At 59.6% G+C, this 21,289-nt stretch overlaps 1 protein-coding gene across 1 annotated transcript; it reads right to left on the bottom strand.

Annotated features, from left to right (window-relative positions):
• Positions 1 to 1,009: 1,009 nt before the first annotated feature.
• Positions 1,010 to 20,987, bottom strand: TANGO6 (transport and golgi organization 6 homolog). Its single transcript, XM_053987045.1, has 17 exons — positions 20,292 to 20,987; positions 19,946 to 20,062; positions 19,081 to 19,207; positions 18,273 to 18,397; positions 17,680 to 17,842; positions 17,071 to 17,153; positions 15,345 to 15,457; positions 13,883 to 14,059; positions 12,366 to 12,492; positions 11,656 to 11,835; positions 8,686 to 8,820; positions 6,947 to 7,426; positions 6,707 to 6,764; positions 5,109 to 5,261; positions 3,063 to 3,214; positions 2,006 to 2,119; positions 1,010 to 1,335 (listed from the first exon to the last, which is right to left on the bottom strand). Exons 1-17 carry the CDS (start codon positions 20,985 to 20,987, stop codon positions 1,159 to 1,161), a joined length of 3,177 nt encoding a protein of 1,058 aa, XP_053843020.1. The 3' UTR covers positions 1,010 to 1,158.
• Positions 20,988 to 21,289: the final 302 nt, after the last annotated feature.

The following is a 21,289-nucleotide window of genomic DNA, read 5'->3' as shown; positions in this document are numbered from 1 at the left end:
GCTGGTGGGTGCCAGGGCAGGACCAGGGTCATCCCGGGGACAGAAGCACCTTGTCCCCTGTGCCGGCCCGATGGCAGGGGACAACCAGCTCCTGCAGGGGCCATTCTGAGTCTGTAGGAGGCACGGCCCCGACTCGGGGCTCAAATTCAGCACTTTTGGGTTCCTCACCCCAGCCACGTCCTGCTGTGCTGGGAGCTGGGTGTGAGGTAATGCTGGGATTGGGCTCGGAGACTCCAAGCACCCGGAGCTGGGAAAGGGGATCCCTGCAGCAGGAGCAGCCCGGGTGGGGACATGGCCAGGACTCCCAGCCTTGCAGGGAAGTGGGGTGCTGGATGCCCCACATTTGGCAGGACACAGGGCAGCTGGGAAATGGGCTCCTGGGGCTGTGCACGGTGGGGCTGGGCTGCCCGGAGCCAGGGGAGCGAGGGGGGCCACCAAGCTGGGTCCCTGAGGACACTGCTCCCCCCACACTGTGGGTGTGCAGCAGCTCCCAGTGCAGGAATGGGGCCCATGGTGCTGCAGCACTCATGGGGACTGCCCTGCCTGGAGGGAGGAGGTGACTCTGATGTTGGGGTATCCCTGAGCACATGAGTGGTCAGTGGTGGTCCCAGCCAGGTACCCTGCAGGGTCTCTTAGCCCCTCCTCAGCATGGAGGGGCTCTTGGTGCCACACCAGAGGGGCCCGTCCTCAGACCCTGTGGTGAGGGAGCCCCCAGACTCGTCAGCATTCCTGTGGTTTGAGTACAGTGCCAAGGAGGGGCCACAGAATTCCACTCTGGGGGTGCAGACAGCGGAGCCCCCCTCCCTCCTGACTCCCCTCGGGGACAGCCACACATTTGGTGCTGCCTAGCCAAAGGGAGCCTGAAGCACTGGCCCTGCCAGCTGCTTGCCCAACTCGGGGCTCACCCTGGGGATGATGCCCACCCTTCCACAGGACACAGGGTCTGGGACATGACCATGATGGCACCCATGAGCTTTGTGTGGCCCCGCAGACATCAAGGACACAGGGCTGAGCAAGTCTCTGTTTAATCCCACACCTCGTCCCAGCGAGGTTCCCCTCCCCTCCGGCATCCTGGAGGGCACGGCAAGCCCTTCCCTGGGGGGGCCGCTGCCCCTGACCCCAGAACAGGACCAGTTCATTTCCACGGGCTCAGCCCCACTATGGCAGCACCACGATCTTCTTCTCCAGTGTCTGCGGGGGGAACAGGACCCTCCTCATGGCCGTGTCCAGCTCCTCCAGCGCCAGCTGTGCGTGCAGCACCGTCGCGGCGTCGCGCTCGGCCGTGGCCACGTGCTTCAGCAGGCGGTACAGGTCCCGCAGCACGTCCCGCAGCACCTGGGCACGGCACGGCGGGCGGGGCCGGCGTCAGCACCGCCCCGCGGCGAGCCCCGGCAGGCGCGGGGCTGCCCCTTCCCCCGGCGCTGCCGGTGCCAGGACACCGCGGCACCAACCGCCGCCACCGCCGGCCGCAGCCTCGGCCCCCCCGTGACTCAGTTTCCCCACATGGCAGCAGCACATTGTGGTGATCCTTCAGCCCAGGGGCAGCGGGGCATGCCGGGATCCCAGCTGTGGGGATTCCCCTGGGGAACTGGCTGTTTCCCCCATGGGAGCTGAGTCCCAACACGCTCGTTACTGGGAACTGCGGAGGGAGGCCACAGTGGTGGAAGAACCGGGCATTTCCAAGTCAAATCAGTGATGAACAACTCCCACAGCTCCCAAGAGCTGGCACTGCCCCCAGCACGGCATGGCACTGTCCACGGCACGGCCCAGCAGCTCAGAGGGACGCCCCCACAAAGCCCCCCTTCCCCAGCATCCCTTTAGTGGGATGAGGGAACCCTTTAGTAGGAGATGCCCAAATTGGGCATCTCAGTCCCTGGGGACTCTCCCTGGAAGCCGCTTGGGAATGAGCCCTGCAGCCCCTACAGAGCACGGGCCCTCCCCAAGGTATGCCCAGGAGCCCCCTGGGGGCTGTCCCTGCCCCAGGGACAAGCAGGGGCTGACCCACCTCAGTGACCTTCTCACTCAGCCCCCGCAGCAGCAGCACCACCACGTGCACAGCGGCCCTTCGCACTTCAGCCTCGGGGTCCGTCCGGGCTATGGCCGTCACACAGCAGGTGACCTGTGGGGACAGGGCAGGGGGGCATCATCAGGGACTGAGAGATGCAGGGCATCCCATCGGAGCAGCCACTGATGTGCTGGCCATGTCCCAAGAATGAGGATGATGAGGATGATGAGGATGGGACCCTCATGCCCTGCTGGGTGCGGGCTCTGAGCAGCTCCCACCAGGGCCAGGCGGCACACGGATGCCTCAGGAAGCTGTATAGGAGTCTGTATAACAATCAGGCAGAGCCAAAAGAATCTAATTAAACCCCAGCAGTGACAGCCGGGAGAATTAGCAGAGCTCGCACCTTCCCAAAATAGCAGCGTGTGGCTCCCTGGCATCACATCAACTGCCGGGATCCACCGGTGCCGAGCGGGAACTGAGGGGAGCAGCCCGAGTGCCAAACCCCTGATGTCTCACTCCAGGAGCACCGGGGGGTGTGGGGAGTGTGAAGCTCTGGCTGCCTCGGGGCACAGACCCATCGCCTCCAGGGCTGCTGGGCCCCTGGGAGTTGCCCCAGTGGGATCTCCCAGTAGCTCCTGAAGGTGTATCTCACCCGCAGCCTGCAGCCAGGGCGGGTGAGGGCCAGCTCCGTGACACTGGTGATACCGATACTGATAATTAAGATAACGGGAGAGTAACAAGGTGTCATTAAGCGGGAGGTGTCTCTGGCAGGCACCACTTGTGCCCCCAGGTCTCTTCTGGCAATGGCTGCCACGGGTGGAGCACGTACCTAAAATCAGGGCTAGAACCTCCCTAGTGTTTGCTTCAGGCCCCATGACTTTCATACCCCACAGTATCAGCAATTATCACTCATGTCCTTTATGGAAATGTCTCGTTTCCATATGGAAATGTCCCATTTCCAGGTCCTCAGCAGCCCAACCATGTGCTAACAAATGCGCTCGTTAAGGAGAGGCCCCATGCTCCCCAGGCAGGGTCAGGGGAAGGATGGAGCCGGTACCTCCTGGATGATGGAGCCCAGCTGGAAGCCGAGGTGCTGGCAGAGCTGGCCCAGGTTGGAGAGGCTGCTGGCCCTCAGGGCACTGTCGGGATCCCGGGCGCCCCGCAGGAAGGCCCGGATCAGCGGCTCGCGGTGCTGGAACACCATGTCCCCTGCAAGGGAGAGCAGAGCTGTGTGTCACCAGCATGGAAAGGCTCACCTTTCCTTGCCAAAGCCCTGGCTCCTTTGAGAACAGATGGGTTGGGCATCTGCCTTGCAGCACCACTGAACAGCTGGATGCAACATCTGGAGTGTGGCTTGTGCCCCCCAGCACACAGCCCATGGCACAGAACTTGGGGCTCTTTGGCACGTTCCAGTCCTCCCATGGGGTTTACTCACAGTCCTGCAAACACACCAAGTGTGAATCTCGAATTCCGACACCATCCACACCCAATCCCCTGCCCCAATTAGCGCGCAGAGGCGCTGTGGATGTGTGAGCTGCTAATGAGAGCTCACGCCCGTGCTCAGCATCCACAACTATCCCGGGAGTGCGGTCATCCCACAGGAGCTGAGCAGCTGTGTGCCCCAAGGTGTGGACACACCTCCTGCCGGGCAGAGCCTTGAGGGCTGGAAAGAACGCTCCAGAAGGCCAGCTGGCCTGTGAGTTCTATGTTTTTCCATCTCTCTCAAGCTCTAGAAACTCCTTGGACAATGGTGTCCGGCAGCAGATGGAGGCAGTGGGGTGGATGCCTTGGGATGCTCCAGGGTGTGGAGACAGGAATGATCCTTGGGGGCAGTGGAAGTCCCCCACCACCCTGTACACCCACCCAGGGCTGGGGGCTGGCACAGGGTGGGGGAGCACAGGGCAGTGCTGTGATGCCAAGGACTTGCTGGGAATGTATCATGCTCTGTGGCTGCATCCCAGGACTTGGAATCACAGCAGTATGAGCAGGGCAGGGTGATCCGAGTGGGATCCCCTCCAAAGCCAGCAGTGCACCAGCCTCTGTGCCAGATGGCTACAGAAGGGGCATGCAACACTTCCTTTCCCCTCCTAGATAGCAAAAGCCACTCCAGTGGGACAGAAAACAGGGATGGGCACAGGGCAGGAGGGAGGCATGGTAGTCTCTTGGCAGAGCAGGAGAGCTCAGAGCCACAGAGAGCTGTGGAGCGATCCTGGAAGTGCTGGATAAATCCTTGCTCTCAGATGCTGAAGCTTTGCAACAGAAACAACTCGGTGCAATTTGTTCTATAAATATGCCGGCGAGCCGGGACGTGCAGGGGCAGCTGCCCGCGGCACCACGGCGAGCGGGGAGAGCGCGGTGCAGGATGTGCCACCATCCCCAGGGCAGCTGCCAAGGGCAACCAGACACACGGACATCGCCCGGGGAGGTCTGGGGCTGAGGGGCTCTGAGCTGATCACTGGAGCCCCACAGGACACAGTGGGATGCCCTGCACCCATCCCAGCAGCGAGGATGGATGGTGGCACAGCCAGGCACTGATGCCACAGCTGGCAGAGCCCAGGGATGACACTGGTGCCAGGGAATGTGGCACAGGCCACAGGAGAGTCACAGTCCCGGGGTTCAGGGGGTCCTGGCTCTTCAGGGGCATCCCCAGCCAAGGCACACAGTGCCCACCCGGTGACCAGGGAGCTCTGCCTGGCTGCCCCAGCACTGCTGCCACCTCCCTGGCCGTGTACAGCTCCAGCTGTGCGCTCCCGCTGGCCAGGCCTCCTCCACAGAGTCAGGCAAGGCATTTTAGGACGTGCCCCAACAGCAGATGCCAGAAAGGCATCATCCAGCTTCTACCTCTGAGCCCGGCGTGTCCGGGCGCTTCCCGGCAGTCTCCAAGCGCGGTGCTGCTGACCGAGGGGATGGCGGGCTGCTGGCAGGACCTGTCATCCTGCTCCTGCTGCTGGCAAACCCCAGCCAGCTTCTCTTTGGCTTTCAGACCCTTCTCACCTTCTGACAACAAAAGTCCCCTGTGGGCTTCCCCCCTGGTAATGGTGAGGCCAAGTGGTGCTGTGGCTGCTGGCAGCGGGCAGTGCCATGCCCACGGCCACGGACTCACCCAGCGCCCGGGTGACACGCATCAGCACCTCGCCCAGCTTCATCCTGGTGACAGCGGCCATGGTGTCCTCTGTGCCCTGTGCTGGGCACTCGTACTGTGCCAGCAGGACGGGCAGAATCCGCTCTGGATACTCACTGGAGAGCAGGGCAATGCCTGGAGGGAAGAAAAACTGGAAAATCAGTAATTTAGCAGTTGGCAGCAGGGGTCCACTCGCTGCTGCTGGGTGATGCCCTTTGACCCAGTGAGGACTTGCTGCACTGGGGGCAGCTGGGAACTGCAGCCAATGCTTGGGCACAGGGTCTGGTCACTGCTCCCAGCTCTTAGCCATCAGCACATGGTGCACTCAGTCTCTGTCCCTGCTGGATTTACCTGGCCCAGGCTGGGAGCAGGAGGCAGTGCGTGCTGCATGCCCACTGCATCTCCCTGGGGTTGATGAGAGATCATATCCCAGACGCAGGGATCAGACCCTTCTCCAGCTCCAGTGCCCTCCCCTGAACACACTCCAGCCCCTCAATGACTGTCTTGTCACGAGGGGCCCAAAACTGACCCCAGGATTCCAGGTGTGATGGCCAGCACATCAGGAATACATCACTGGAGTCCGGCTCCATGAAACCCAGCGGTGCCACAAGCACCGGTGCAGCCCCAGCCCTGCTGCTGTGACAGGGAGCAAGCGGGATATGGGGACCTGTGTGGCATGGCCCCCAGCCCTGTGCTTGGCACGGCACGGCTCGGCATGGCACAGGTGCCGCTGCCACGGGCCGGGTGAGTCAGTGCTGCAAAGGAACCGCATCAGGGTTAATCACCAAACGCACGGCAGCTGCACCGGCATTAATCACCGGGACGGTTACAGCCTTTGTGCTCCAGCCGTGGGCAAGGACAGACCCATCCCTCTCAAGACCGTACAGGCAGCGGGAAGCACAGCAAGAACTCCTTTCCCAGCTGCTGCCAAAGGTTACCAACCCAACGGCAGCGGTGCCAGCACTGCCGTGGGCCAAGGGAATGGCACGTCCCCTCCACGGAACCCAGGGGACTGTGACCATCCACTGTCACACAGGACACACATGTCACCAGTGAGGAAGCACCTGCCTGCAGATCCCACGGGCAGCCCGGTGCTGTGGGGCCGTGCCGAGCGTGCTGGGGCAAGCACTGACCCGAGGGTTTCCTGGGAAAGGGTGTGAGTACTCAGGAGCTGACACCTTGGCAGAGCCCTGAGGGAGCACCAGTGGGTCCCCCATGTCCTGCTCCTCTGCCAGCCTCAGCTGAACAGACCCCTCCGTGGGTGCCAGGGCTGTGCCCACGCTGTACTGGAACTGCAGCCCCAGCCTGTGGCACAGACCTGGCACAGGGATGGTGACCAGCTCCAGGGAGTAAGAATAACTGGGAGATGAAGTCTCCAGCTTCAGGAACTCGGCATAGAGCCCACACGTGGCCCCAGGCTTGATGGAACAGCACAAAGCCACAACCTGAGAGGGCAGGAGATGCCGAGCCCTCAGCCTGGCAATGGCTCTCCTGCTCTTCACTCCCAGGGCGCAGAGCCTCTACAGCACAAAACCTTCCCTGACAAAGGGCTGGCACTTGGCCCGACAGGCACTGCTCACCTTGGATGGCTGAGAGGTAGACAAAGGCGTCCTCGTGCTGCACATTCTCCAGGAACACCTGGAAGGAAGGAAAGTGCCATCAGCAGGGACCCTGGGCTGGGCCAGCAAGGCCAGAGGACTCCAATAACCGTGACCATCTCCAGGCTGATGGCCTGCTCAGCACCAGCTCTGCTGGTGGGGGACACAGCAGGGGACAAGGGACCAAGGCAAGGGACAGGGACCACAGCAGGAGCCTGGTACCTGCAGCAGCTTCTCCTGAAGCCGAATTGCCTCTGGATCCCTCTGGGTGACCAGGCTGGCGAGGCGGCGCAGGGCAGCTGCCCGGCTGGGGGGCTGGGGGTCGTAGGCCGACACCAGCAGCTCCTGGAGCCCAGCCGGGCCCGGGCTGTCGGCACGCGGGGCTGGAGAGGCGCTGGGCTCCCGGCGCGTGCTCTGCTCCTTGCTCCTCTCCCTGTGAGCCGAGGGGCTGCCGTGCCCGTGCCGCGGCGCCGGGGGGCTGGGGGCTCTGCCAGCAGGGCGCCGTGCTGCCCTGCCCGGCTTCCTGCCCAGCACGCCGTCGGCAGCGGCGCCCACCGTGCCGGGGGAACAGGCGCCGTGGGTGCAGATGGCGATGCGCAGGTCCGAGGCCAGCTCCTGGGTGAGGGGCTCGGGGTAGGTGCGGGACAGCTCCTCCAGCAACGGCACCAGCCGCTTCAGCACCGCAAAATCGCTGGACTTGAGCTGTGGAGGGAGAGGAGCAGCACTGGCAGCAATGTAACGAGGGGTCACTCCCTGGGATGCTCCCAGGAGGGTGGGCATGGGGGTGAGGAGCTCCAGAGCCCCATCCCCAGCTCGGGAGCTGCGCTCCAGGCATCTCGAGCTCCTCTTTGCCCAGCGCCAATCCCAGCCCTGGCAGCAGCCACGGGAGAAGATGGGAAGCGCATGAACCTGAGGAACAGCAGTGTCTGAGTATGGGGACCAAGCCAGGGACATCCCTCCCACCAGCACTGTGCCAGACTTGCCATCAGTCCTGCCTGGAAGGATGCTCCCAGCACAGCAGCCATGACCTGTCCTGAGCTGGAGAAGCTCTTGCCCTAATCTGGATTTAACTGCTAAAATCTGGGATGTGAAGCCTGAAAAAGGGTGCTTTAGCAGAGATTTTGGACGATTGCATAAAACCCTTCGCCTGCTGAAACCCAATCAGCTCTGTAGCTGCTTCCAAAACCTTTCACATTCCATTTTCCAAATTATATCACTCCCATTAACGCAAAAGTGGGAGCAGGATCTTGCCTGGGAGGGGCCCACTGCAGCCACAAGACTCTGGCTTTAACTTCTCTTCAACTACAGTTCTTTTCCCAGTATTAGAAATTTAGCAATAAGAGACAATAAATTATCTTTTTTCTGTTAACAGCTGGATCTTCCTTAGGGCAAATCCAGTGGTGAAACAACGCCAGCAGCTCAGTGATGGCAGCACATTAATGGATGTGCCATTGCTTCCCATGGCAGCTCCACTGAGTGACACAGAGGTCATATATATATATATATATATATACACATATATAAGTATTACAAGGTAACTGAGAGATATAAATAACAATATAAATATGTATAAAAATGTAAATATAAAAGTCTGAGGGGATTTTCAAGGGTACAGCCCGCATGGGAAGTTCACAATGCTCTGCAGCCAGAGTCTGTGACCGTGTAGGGATGCAGAGGGTGCAGTGCTGGTATTTAAAGATGCTGGATGTGACTGCACTGCTGTGTCAGTGCCTTTTTAGGAGAGATTATAAATTAATTAATTGGGCTCTTGGGGGTGCCCTGCTCTGACTGAATCCTTGGTCAGCACCCTGGCACTGCCCCAAAGGAAAAAAATTATGTATCTATGTCTCTGTATCTATCTACAGGCTGTGACCAAGCAGGGACCCCAAGCCAGGGCACCCTCGGCTGGGCGTGGCAGTGCCAGCCCCCCTGCCCCACACCCACCCAGCTTCGCCCCTCACCTGGACGGCCCCGCCGAGCACGGCGGCCACCAGCCCCATGGCCATGGCGAGGGTCTGCGCCTCGGCCGCCGCGCCGGGGCCCTGCGCAGGGTGGGCGCACGCCCGCTGCAGCACGGCCGCCAGGAACTCCTGCACCTGCCAAGGGAACAGCCGTCAGCAGCAGGGACACCCCCGGCCAGCTCCCCTCAGCTCCCGCTGCCTCTGTGCCCAGCCGAGCTTCCCCGTCCCACGCAGCTCTCCAGCACAATTCCATACAAACCAGCCTCCCCATCCCATGCAGCTCTCCAGCACAATTCCATACAAACCAGCCTCCCCATCCCATGCAGCTCTCCAGCACAATTCCATACAAACCAGCCTCCTCATCCCATGCAGCTCTCCAGCACAATTCCATACAAACCAGCCTCCCCATCCCATGCAGCTCTCCAGCACAATTCCATACAAACCAGCCTCCCCATCCCATGCAGCTCTCCAACACAATTCCATACAAACGAGCCTCCCCATCCCATGCAGCTCTCCAGCACAATTCCATACAAACCAGCCTCCCCATCCCATGCAGCTCTCCACAACAATTCCATACAAACCAGCCTCCCCATCCCATGCAGCTCTCCAGCACAATTCCATAGTGTTTGGACACCGCTCTCAGGGATGCACAGGGTGGGATTGCTGGGGTGTCTGAGCAGGGCCAGCAGTTGGACTCAGTGATCTCTGTGGGTCCCTTCTAATTCAGAATACTCTGTGATTCTGTAATTCTGTGAAAACCTTCCCATTTTCGTCCTGTTGCCGCTACCCCAATCCCAGTGTGGGCTCAGCCAAGTCACGTCCATAACTGGGACAAGGTGATGGTCAAACTGGTGGGGTCTCTCGGCAGCAGAAGCCCCCCTGGGGCTGGCTGGCTCCACCATGGGATGGAAGCTGGGAAGGCAACTGGGATAGTCCCAAATGGAAGCTCAAGGTGGGTCTGTATGGAATTGCCCTGGGTAAAGGCTTAGAAATCCCAGAGCCAAGGAGCACCAGCCCCTGTCTACAATTCTCCCTACCAGCCTCCCCCTTACCCTGCACAGCTGACACTCCAGCTGAGCCATTTCCTGTGTTCTCACTTACTTTGGGATTTTTCCCACAATATTTTTATTCCACGTGTAACGATCCTGCCTGGTTGGCATTGGCCTTCTCCAGACTTGGCACCAACACCTTTGATCCCACAGACTTCCTGCCTTCCTAACAGATCCTGAAATTAGGGAGTTGATGTCTCCATGCCTTATCTTCTCCCAGACAAGCCTGGGAAGGGTTTGGATCAGGGTCACTCCTACCTAAGAGGTGTGTTGCAACAAAGGAGGAATTATTGTGTTCCTATTTCAGAAAACAAAGTATGAGGACAACAAGGTCCTCTTGCACCAAATTCCAAACTTCCACCCCCAGGGCACTGGGTGCAGGCAGCATTTCCTCCTCAGCTGCCAGATTCCTTAAGCACATCCCTTAAGCAAGGAGGGAGGCTGTGGAAAAAGGCTTTGGAAAACGCTGCATAAAAGGCTCAGGTACCTGCTGGGATAATTATTCCAGAGAAGAAATTCCATCAAACAGCAAGTAAGTAAAAAAAATTGGAATATTTGCTCTCACAACACAGTGACACACAAGCTGGAGGGGTTGAAGTTATATTTAATATAAAAATAAAGGAAAATTGTGAATAAATAACAGTAGATTGCAACTGAGAAAAATGAAAACTTAAAAAAAATAATCTAGAAAAAAAAATTTAAGTGGGATGGAAAAAAAAAGAAAAATAAAACACTGGGGCACAGTTGTGTCTCAGGCAGGAGGAGAGAATCCTTGGTGCAGTGAGGAAATCAAGTTGACCTTGGTTATGGAGGAGAGTATGTAAATAAAATAAATGTGCAGTTGGGGGGGGGGCACAGCAGCTATTGCTCCTGGGCTCCAGCTTTGGAAGGATGGATCCCACTCACTTCCACCCCATTAGGGCCCCCCAAACGCCCCAGGGAACCCCACACTGCAGAACCTGCTCAAAGCCTGTCCCTGTCCCAGCCCGGGGCCTCGCTGAAACACAACCCCAGGCAGGAGGAGAATGGATTTTTTGTCTGGATTTCTTTGGTGGTGGGTTTTTATCCCAGACTCCCGGCTGGACCCTGAAACCTGGAAAAACCCTTCCCCGTTTCCCAGCGCGACTCTCCGGCCCGGCGGGTGGGTGTGATGGGAGGCAGGTGGGGACAAAGCGCTGCTGGCTGTGTCCCCTCTGCTGCTGAGCACACAAAGGCTCCTTTGTCCCGAAGGAAACGTGAGGAAACCTGCCTGAGCCGCGACCGCCCCTGCCCACGGCAGCACGGGGAGCTGGCATGGCTGGGGCACTGGGGGAAACACAGCAATAAAACACAGGATGAGGAAGTTCAAAGCCACCGGATCTGCAGGGGATCTGCAGGGGATCCAGAAGGGAATGCCACGCTGCCCTCGGTGTCCAGCTGCCTTCCCGACCAACCCCATCCAGGACAGGCTCAGGGGGGAAGATTTTAAAAATCCTTTTTGGGACCAGGGTCAAGGGGCACCAGTGGCCTTTGAAATTACAATATTTAATAAATTTGGCACTGCCCATTCATGAATGTAGGAGCACAGTTATGTCAACCAGGTTGCTCCCATCCAACCTGGCCTTGGGTACTTCCAGGAATGGCACGGTTACTTCTCTGGACAACCTGTGCCAGGGCCTCACCACCCTCACAGGGAGGAATTTCTTCACTGTACCCCTTCTAGCCCTGCCCTCTGTCAGGAGGAAGCCATTCCCCTTTGTCCTGTCACTCCAGGCCCTTGTAAAAGTCCCTCTCCAGCTCTCTTGGAGCTCCTTTAAGGACTGGCAGTCTCTCTACAGGTCACTCTGGACCCTTCTCTTCCCCAGGCTGAGCAATCCCAACTCCTTCAGCCTCTGCTCCTGGCAGCGTTCAGCCAATCACCCCGGGCTTTGCCACGACCAACCTGCACAATGTCAGTGAACACGGTGTCAGAGACGCCCTCGCACAGCGCAGCCACCAGCTGCAGGACCAGCAGCTTCCTCCCCTGCCTGGCCTGGTACTGCTCCAGCTCCAGCAAACTCCCTCGAGGCTCCACAGCTGGGTTTGGAGCCGCCTCGTCCTCCGCAGCCACCTGAGTCAGCTCCTGCCGGGAAGGGAGCGCAGGCACGGCGAGGCAGCGGTTAAACACCGGGCCAGGAATGCCAGGTGACTCCTCACACCACCACCTCCTTCCAGCTGGTAGATGAAGGTTTCTGAGAGCTGTCCACAGCTCCTGGGTGTCCCATCCCTATCCCCTCCTTTGACTATGGGCTGGGGCACAGAATCCCAGTCCAACCCAGGCCTGGAGGGAACTGTGGGGGGCTCCAAGTGAGATCAAAGGAAGCAGGTATGGGGCCCCTCTTCTAGAGCCAAGGAAGCAACAGGGATTATTCCCAGCCTCCAACACACTTCAAACATGCTCCTGTAGTTAAAACAACCCAGGGGGAGGATGAGGTTTAACCCTTTCAGGGACAGGGCTGCTCCCACTCCTTGGCTTCCCAGCCAGCACACAGGGCTGCTCCAGCACATGCCATAGCCCAGGACACACAGGGGGATGATCCCTCTTTTGCCTTCTGCTTGTCCAGGGAATCCCTTCCTGCAGGTATGCCCCAGCCAGGCGATGGCTGCCCTCACCTTCAGGCAGTGGATGAAGAAGTCTCCAGCCAGACCACTCTTCTGGCAGTGGGACAGGAGCTCCACCAGGCTCTCCACATGGCACTGCTCCAAGGAGATCTTCTGGTACAGGGCCTCATCTTCATCGCTGGAACAGGTCACTGTGTCACCAACACACACCCAGAACCCCCTGACACCCAGACTCCAGGGCATGGTGAAATCCCAGTCTGCATTTCCCTGGAAGCCTTCCTTCCCAGCACTTCCCAGCAGAGCCTGGAGGCAGCTGAGCCAAACATTGCCCAGGTAATTTGGGCTCTGCTTATTAACTAACCTGCACTCATTAACAGAAACCATGAGCCCATAAATAACAGGATTAGTGCTGGGTAAGTTAGGCAGTGGTCAGAGCCATGGCAGCAAGGGCATGGGCAGAGCCAGAGCCAGTATGGAATAATTTTAAAGTAGTCCCAGTTTAAGCAAGGCAGAACTGCTTCTAATTCTGGTCTTCCAGTACCTAAAGAGAGTTTATAAAAAGGCTGGAGAGGGACTTTGAGTAAGGGCATAGAGTGACATGACAAGGGGGAATGGCTTCCCACTGACCGAAGGTGAGTTAGATGGGATAATGGGAAAGAATCCTTCACTGTGAGGGTGGGGAGGCCCTGGCACAGGTTGCCCAGAGAAGCTGTGGCTGCCCCATCCTTGGAAGTGACCCAGGCCAGGCTGGACTGGACTTGGAGCAACCTGAGATAGTGGAAGGTGTTCCTGCCCATGGCATGGGGCAGAACAAGATGAGCTTCAATGTCTTTTCCAATAAAAAAAAACGCCTGTAATTCTAACTCAGGTCAGGAAAAGCTTGAAAAGAAGCCAAACCAAATGTATTTGTGGGGATTTTGCTGCAGGTGCTCCCAGCTTCCAGCACACCCCTGGGCACAGCTGTGCCTCTGCCAGCCCCACAGTGCTGCCCTGGCCCTCCTGCCAGCTCACAGCCCCTCTCTTTAAACCCAGCCTCCTGCTGCAGGACATCCCAGCTGGCGTGGCTGGAGACTAAAGGCTGCAGTTAATTCCCAGCATGGCCAGCTCTGTCTCCACTTAGAGGCCATCTGCCCGCGCCAGAGGAGCTCCGTGGCTGCTCCGCGACGCTGGCACTGCCACAGTCTGTGTTGTGACTGTGCCACCTGTGCCCCAGGGACTCTGCTCACTGTGTCACCAGACAGGCTCGGGCTGGAGGTTGGAAGCTGAATTTGGGGGGTGTTGAGATTGGAAATGTACATCCCCTTCCCAGGCACTGTGCAGGCAGGCAGAGTGCACACCAATGCTCAGGTGGAGCGTGATGCATTTGGGGCTGGAAGTCAGAGCTCTGCACCATGTCCAGGGAACTTGGGGGCTGCGTTGGCTCTGTGGGCTATGTGGAAATGTCACCTGCCCAAGCTCGAAGGGATGAGACCCTGTGGGATGGCTCTGGCTTTGCCCAGGCTCTCTGCCAGGCTTCCCTGGAGAGCCCTGGGTGCTGAGTGACCCAGGGACTGTCCCACAGCACTCACCTGATGGTTTCCTCCACGACGATGGCAGCACCGCCCTCGCTGCCCACACGGAGCTGGCACTGTGGGTGTAGGGTGGGCACGTGGCTGCTCAGCCCTGCCAGGCCTTCCAGCACAGCCAGGGACTGCTCCCGCTCTGCCTTCTCCAGGAACCACAGCAGGATGTCCTGGCACGGGGAGCTGTCAAGGAGAAAGGAGCCAGTGGTGACACTGCTCTGCCCACTGCACCTTCCCTGCATGTTTTGGGATGAGGGACGTGACTGGAGTGCTCCCGAGCAGCCACGGGCTCTCCTTGGGATGCTCCAGCTCCTGGCTCTGGCAGTGAAAGCATTTGTGCCTGTTTCTAAGGGAATCAGCAGCACATCCTGCCCTTCTGGTGCTCCCAGATGGAAGGATTTGGGTTCCTCCACACTTCAGGCTGGCAAGGAAGCACTGTGAACACCCTTGGCACGCCCTGCCTGCGCCTCACGCCGAGGTGACAAGGGCTGGGTGGCAGTGCCAAGGGAGAGGAGGAAGGAGATGGGAGCACTGAGGTGGCACGGGGAGCCCTGCCAAGGAAAGAAGCAGGTTAATGAGGTGAAGCAGCCGCACTGGGCCGTGCCAGGGGTCTGGAAACCCGAACACTTCCAGGCAGCTGTGGGTTCAGTCATCCCTGCCAAATTCCTTAGCAAAGGAAGCAGCGACTGCTGGCCCAGCAGCAGCGTGAACTTGGCGCGTTCCACCAACTTGTCACGGCACTCACTGCTCTTTGAAGTGATTAACGAGGCCTTTAATATTAAACAGCAGAGACTGTGTCTACACACACCTTTTAGGGAAAGCCTCCACACGCCAGGATCACCAGAGCAACTGTGCAACCCCACCTGGAATGTTTTTACCAGGCTGGTCCTAACTCCAGGGAAAGCCTGGGGGGACCAAGGAGACAGGACAGCCAGCACCTGGTCACCCCTGTCCCTGCCACGACTGGCACGTGTGGTGCTTCCCACTGTACACCAGTATGGGCATGGCATGGGGGATCAGCTGCCAGGAGGCAGGTCCTGATTGTACCAGAGGAGAGTGATCCCAGACCCTGTACTTCCAAGAGGCACTGCTTAAACTGTTTTTCCAGCTTTTATGCTATTTGTAGATCCCTCCATCCAGTTTCCAGCATCACTACCTCCATCCATGGACAACCACAATCCCTGCTCCTGGCAGAGCCACCCGCTGCTCCCCGAGGGCACGCTCACCTCTACACAGAACATCCTGGCTTCAGGGAAGACAAAAACTAACAAGAGAACAGCTTCCTCGGGCACGGGCTGCCAGTGAGGTCGTGTGCCCTGCCTGTGGTTACTGCCTGCTTGGAACGAGAGTGCTTTGGGATGAGAAGGTGGATCTCTGCTCCTGCCTGTGCCCTGAGCGTGGCTGCTGGAGTTGGGCAGAGCCCAGCAGATGAAACCCCAGCAGAAGCAGAGTACAAACCCTCCCTTACCGTAAGTATGACACATTCTGCTTGGCGAAGGAATAGAGGGAAAACACCACTCCCAGGACTGACTGTAAGGATCCCAGCAGCAGGCTCGAGCTGTCATTCCCAACCACATACACCTACGGAGAGAGGGGCACAGGGAGGGGAGTCAAACACCTGCACGGGGCAGAGGGGAGCTCAGGAACACGTCTGTGCTCAGGGAAGCTATCAGGGAGGATGGTGGAGGGCTCTCAGCCTCTTCCTTCAGTCTGGAGGCTGTCTTCCCTGATTATGCCACATTCCCTATTAAAACCCGCCTTCAGCACCGTCTTTCTCCAAGCATTTGCTTAACCACAGCAGGGCTCCAAGCTACAGGAAGGTTGCAGGCAGCTTTTTGTGAAGTCTGCTCTTTAGGAGTAAGGTCCTGCCTTACCCAGGGATGCAACAGGCCCCCTGGAATGAGCAAATCTTCACTGAATTACTGGAAATCTCAAATATAGAGATCAGTCACGAGCAGGGCAGCTGGGCTAGTGGGTGCTGAGCTGAGGCACTGGGCTGCTCAGGCTCAGGGTGGGGGACTGCAGGGGCTCTGGGAATGTTGTTGGTGCTCAGGGGGATATTACAGGGGCTCTGGGGATGCTGTGGAGGCTCGAGGGGGGGTTGCAGAGGCTCTTGGGGGGATTGTAGAGGCTGTTGAGGGGGCTATAGGGGCTCTGGGGTGATTGCAGAGCCCTGCTCCTCTCCTCCACCTCATCCAGCACCCTCCCAGGAGGCTGAGAAATGGTCCCCACAGGGCCCTGCCCTGCTCCATTGATGCACACAGACCTGTTTTCACGTGCTAATCCCCACGGAGCCATTCCTCCTCCCCAGACCCTTGTGTACACAAAGCCTCCCGATGAAGCCCCAAGGATGGTTTCTCACTAAGCATCAAATGACACTTGTTAGGCAAGAAACCTACCCCCAAACCTGGGGTCCCCTCACTAATCTGGCTGCTGTCAGGCCCCTAGTGCTCTGCCATTAAGGAAGGACCCACCCCAACCCCCCCCAGCACTGCTCTGGGAGGGAGCAGCCCTCCAGACTGGTCTCTGCCTGCCAGCCAGTTACAACAGATCATTACTGGGAAAATAGACAACAATCCCAGCATTTAAGAGCTTAGCCTGCCTCGGGGCATGCCAGGAAGCAAGTCACCAGCTTCTGAAATTTGAATTCCTGGACTGGAGATGTCCTTCTGGGTTGGAACGTGGAGCAGGAAGCTGCTGGAGCATGCAGTGTGGCACTGGGGTTACCGGTGGGAATGGCAGGAAATGGAGTTATGAGGGGAGGTGTCACAGGAGAGTCCCCCACAAAAAACACTCATACTTCACAGGAAGCACAAGGATGGACCTCACCAATCCCTCAAAGGCAAGAACCAAGATCTGTGCTCCAAGGAAAGCTTAGAGCTCCTTACAGTGCCTAAGGGGGCTCCAAGAGGGCTGGAGAGGGCTTTGGACAAGGGCCTGGAGTGACAGGACAAGGAGCAATAACTTCCAACTGCAAGAGGATGCATTGAATGGGATACTGGGAAGGAATCCCCCCCTGTGAGGGTGGTGAGGCCCTGGCACAGCCCGTGTGAAGGCTGGGGTACTCCTGCAGATGAAAACCAGACAACTGAGCATGACTGCAGGAGACACTGGGTTTGTGTGGCCCAACACACACTGAACTGCTCACCAGGTCTCAAACCAGCCCTTTTTCCCACCCAAAGCAGACACGGTACCTTGAGCACATCTTCCACACAGCTGCCCAGCTCTGCCTCTGGCACCAGCACGGCCCCTGCTGTCAAATCCTCCAGTGCCAGCTCTGAAAGCAAAGGGCAGAGACGTGAGCCCCCCAAAACATCCCAGAGCCCCCAGCAGCAGAACTGCCCCACCATTCCCTGCACCCAAAAGCACTTCCACAGCTCCCTTCCCTCCCCATGGGAACAGACCAGCCCTCATTAGCCATACTAATTGTGCTGTAGTGTCGTAAGCCCCCAAGGAGACATGGAAATCAACACAGACCACAACTCCATGATGGATGATCCCCCAGAGAGCTGCTGGTCAGCGTGGGGAACCAATAGCTTCCGTCTGGAAGCCCAAAACAAGGATGTCAGACTGGGAGAGGTTCCCAAGGAGCACGGGGCAGAGGCAAACTGCTCAGCTCCCACGCTGCAGTGACTGGACTCAAGTAGGGGTAAATACGGTGTACCCAGACAAACTGACAGGGTCAGCACAGAGAGCTGGGCTGCCACACTCCCCTGCCTGGCTGCTGGCCTGAGAAAACTCAGATGGAATGACAAAAAACAGTGAGGAGCAAAACCAGACCCTTCCCCAATCCAGGGAGGTACCTGTGGCCTCGGAGCAGCGTCGGAGCGGTGCCAGCAGGGGCTGGAGCAGGTGCCTCTCTGCCAGCTGTGGCTGCTCCCTGGCCATGGTGAGCAGCGTGGTGGTGGCCACACGCTGGAACTGCCGCGCTGCCACTTTGTCCTGGATGTGCAGCAAGTCCAGAATCTGCAAGGAAAAAGAAACAAGGATCAGCGACCCCTCAGAGGGGACAGCCTGGCGCCTCGCAGCAACCAAGGAGCCACCCATGTGCTGCTTTGCTGGGCAGCTGGCATGACATTCCATGTGTGAAAGAGCCAGTGTCCTTCCCACACGCAGGGCTCAAACCAGGAGCCTGCCCCACTCCCAGAGCCAAAAGCTAGAAGTAAGAGCTACACATGGAGCTCTGTGTAGCACAGTGCCAAGTACCTCGTGTGAGCAGACATCATCATCCAGCATTTCAATACAACATGGAAAATTCAAGAGTGGGAACGTCCTACTGCCAGAAAAACATCTCCTGGCTTGAGCCAGGCCACACTCAAGCAAAAGGAAGAGCCCCAGCACTCCCCAAGCTGAGAGCTGGCTCTGCACTCCCTGGCAGAGGGGACAAGGGACTTACCTGGGGGCACACCTGTCTGTAGTAGTCCTCAAGGGACAGGCACTGCTGTGGGCAGGCAGCCAGGATCTTCCCAACTGCATCGCATTTCCTCCAGTCCAGAGCTGCTGCTTCAGCACCAGCACCACCTACGACAGCAGCAGAAATCCCAGGTCAGCTCCGACCCACGGACAGCTCTGGCTGAAGCCAGGTGTTCCTAGCCAAAAATTGCATTTTGAGCTTTTATTGCTCTTTCAGGAGACACCTGAACTTAAGGAGAGAAAGGGGGAAATTGCTGTCCAAGAGCTCTGATAATGGAAAACAACTCCTACAGCCAGGTGGGTGAGCCAAAAGTTGGGGAGAGGTTGTGCTTGGATGGTTGGAGTTGGCCAGATGAGATTTTGGCACTAAAACCTGTAGGATTCAGCTTGTGGAGAGCAACAGCTTCCTCTTCCCTGGCAGGACATGGAGCACAGGGGATGGGATGGGTCTCACTGTCCTTACAGCTCTCACAGGCCCGTGCCCAACACGGCTCCCACCACGCTGGCACTGGGACAGGGCACTCCCCAGGACTGATCCCACTCTGGACACACACAGTGTGTGACCCCATCGAGGCACAAACAGGCCTGGAGCCTTTCAGTGTGGCCCTCTAACATACGTGTATCCCAAACTAGAGCAGTCTGGGAGCTCAGCGCAGTCAGAGGCAAAGTCACCTCAGCCTGGCACAAGCCATCCAGCTCTTGTGGCTCTGCTCTTCTGGGCCTCTCATGGGATGAACTGTCTCAAGACACCTCTGAATCTGTGATGCTGGGACCCAGGGCCCCCCACTCACCGTCTGTGCCCTCCAAGACCCCCCGAACCACGGCCTGCACCCCGCCAGGCCTCAGCAGCCTCTCGGAGAGCAGGTGCCCACACAGCCGCCGCAGCCAGGCCGGAGCTGCCCCGGAGCTCGGACACCTCTGCAAGGGAGCAAAGGAGCAGGTAAGGAGCGTGCTTGCACACACCTGTGCCAAGCCCACCTCTGGGCAAACAGCCCGTGCTCTGACAGAGAGCGCAGGAAACTGGCTTTGAACTGCTGCTTCATCCAGTGGCACAAAGCAAACCAGGAATTAATGAGAGAGGTCAGCCCTCAGGTGCTTAGCATGCTATTCCATCTCTGGAAGTGTCCAAAGCCAGGCTGGACGGGGCTTGGAGCAACCTGGGATAGTGGAGAGTATCCCTGCCCATGACAGGGTGTGGAATGAGATGAACTTTGAGTTCCCTTCCAGGCCAAGCCATTCCGGGATTCCATGATTCTTTTAAGGGCATTACCCCATGGGGGCTTTACTAAAACAACACTTAAAGAGATTCCCCATCTCCTCCTCCCCAGGATGCTTTGGAACAGCCCCAAAGAGCAGCAGGTTGCCTGTGTCATCCCCCGAGTGGGAAAGGTGAGGTTTGGAGGAGCTGTGCTTGGCCGGGCACGGCAGATGCGGGTACCAAGCCAAGGTGGCACGTGCGGCGATGACAGTCCCTGACACACCCACACCCTGCTCCTGCACAGCAGGGCTGGAATGACACACACCCAGCAGCCTCGCCAGCGCTGGGGACTGGTTTTTAAGGTGTAAGAACATTTCCAGAAGAGCAGCATCCTCGGCGTGTGGGAGCCACGGGGGTACGGACCCTGACAGCCCCGTGCCGGGGATGGCCCCGGGTACCTGCTTGGGCTGTCCCTGCAGGACGAGCAGCTCCTGCACCGCCAGCGGCTGGTAAACACGGTCCAGGATGTCCCTCAGGGCTTCCCGGCACTGCGCTCGCTCCGCTTCCGAAACACCCTGGAACAAAACATACCAGGGCCGCTGAGAACAGCTTGGCTGGGCACTGAAGCCCCGGTCCCGACGGTGTGCCGGTGCCCTGCAGCTCCTCGGCGGGCTCCGTGCCTCCTGTTCCTTCTCTCACATGGGGCACGGCGGGCAGGACACGGCGGGAACCGCCTGAGGAGCGGGCTGGACACGCACACCACCACCGGGGAGCGGGGACACGGGCTGCGAGTGTCGCACGGACCTGGCAGAGGGCGGCGGGGCCGTGTCCCAGCCCGCAGAGCCCGGAGAGGAGCAGACGGAGGTGCCGGGCGAGCAGCGGGGCGCCCAGGGCCGGCAGCCGGGCCAGCTCGACCAGCGCGGCCACGGCGGCGAACAGCCGGGGCCCGCGGGTGCCGGGCGGCGGCCCGAGCCCCGGGCCCGGCCCGAGCCCCGGCGGCAGGTGCGGCAGCAGCCCCAGCCCCACGGCGGCCCGCAGCGCCCGCCGCACCGCCCGCTCCTGCGCCACGCTCAGCGTGTCGGCGCCGGGCGGCGGCGGCGCCCCGGGGGCGGCGGCGGGGGTGGCGGGGCCGGCGGCGAGCGCGGCCAGGCGCTCCTTGAGGCACAGCAGCAGCGCCAGCAGCCCGCAGGCCGCCGCCCAGCCCGGCTCCGCGCCCGCCGCCCCGGCCGCCAGCGCGGGCGCCCGGGACAGCACGGCCGCCCGGAGCTCGCGCAGCGCGGCCCAGCCCGCTGCCCGTGACAGCCGCTCCTCCAGCGCCGCCGCGTTCCTGCGCAGCGTCTCCGGGCACAGGGCGGGCTCCGGGCCGGGGGATTCGGCAGCGCTGCCGCCATCACTGGGCGGCCCCAGCAGCAGCTCCAGCGCCTCCACCACACGGCCCGGCTCCGGGCGCGGCCCCGCGCCGCCCGCCATGTCGGGACCGCCGTCAGCGAGCGCCGCCATGCTGCGGAGGTCAGGGGAAGGGGCGGGTCCGCCGCTGGCCGCCATGGCGGGCAGGGCGCGTGAGGGGAGGGCCGCCGCCATCTTGGGGAGGTCGGGAACGGGAGGAGAAAGCGCCCGGAGAGCTGGGGCGGGACCGGGGACACGGGCGGAGGGACGGGACGGGACGGGGGAAATGGCTCCCGCTGCCACAGCGCGGGGCTGGGTGCGCTAGTGGGAAGGAATCCTTCTCACTTGAGAGCGATGAGGCCCTGGCAGTTGCCCAGAGTTGCCTGCGGCTGCCCCCGGATCCCTGGCAGTGCCCA

The sequence above is a fragment of the Vidua macroura genome, chromosome 11, assembly GCF_024509145.1.
Source record: "Vidua macroura isolate BioBank_ID:100142 chromosome 11, ASM2450914v1, whole genome shotgun sequence".
NCBI classification, from domain to species: domain Eukaryota; kingdom Metazoa; phylum Chordata; class Aves; order Passeriformes; family Viduidae; genus Vidua; species Vidua macroura.
This window is presented reverse-complemented; position numbering and strand designations above follow the sequence as displayed.

What these genes read in the sequence shown, in the direction of transcription:
- TANGO6 (XM_053987045.1), bottom strand. Translation starts at nt 20,987, where the DNA reads ATGGCGGCGCTCGCTGACGGCGGTCCCGACATGGCGGGCGGCGCGGGG. An exon ending in TGCAGGGACAGCCCAAGCAG is followed by an intron (nt 19,208 to 19,945) that starts GTACCCGGGGCC and finishes GCTCCCTTGCAG; the next exon opens with AGGTGTCCGAGCTCCGGGGC. An exon ending in CTACCTCTCAGCCATCCAAG is followed by an intron (nt 5,262 to 6,706) that starts GTGAGCAGTGCC and finishes TCTTCCCTCCAG; the next exon opens with GCATTGCCCTGCTCTCCAGT.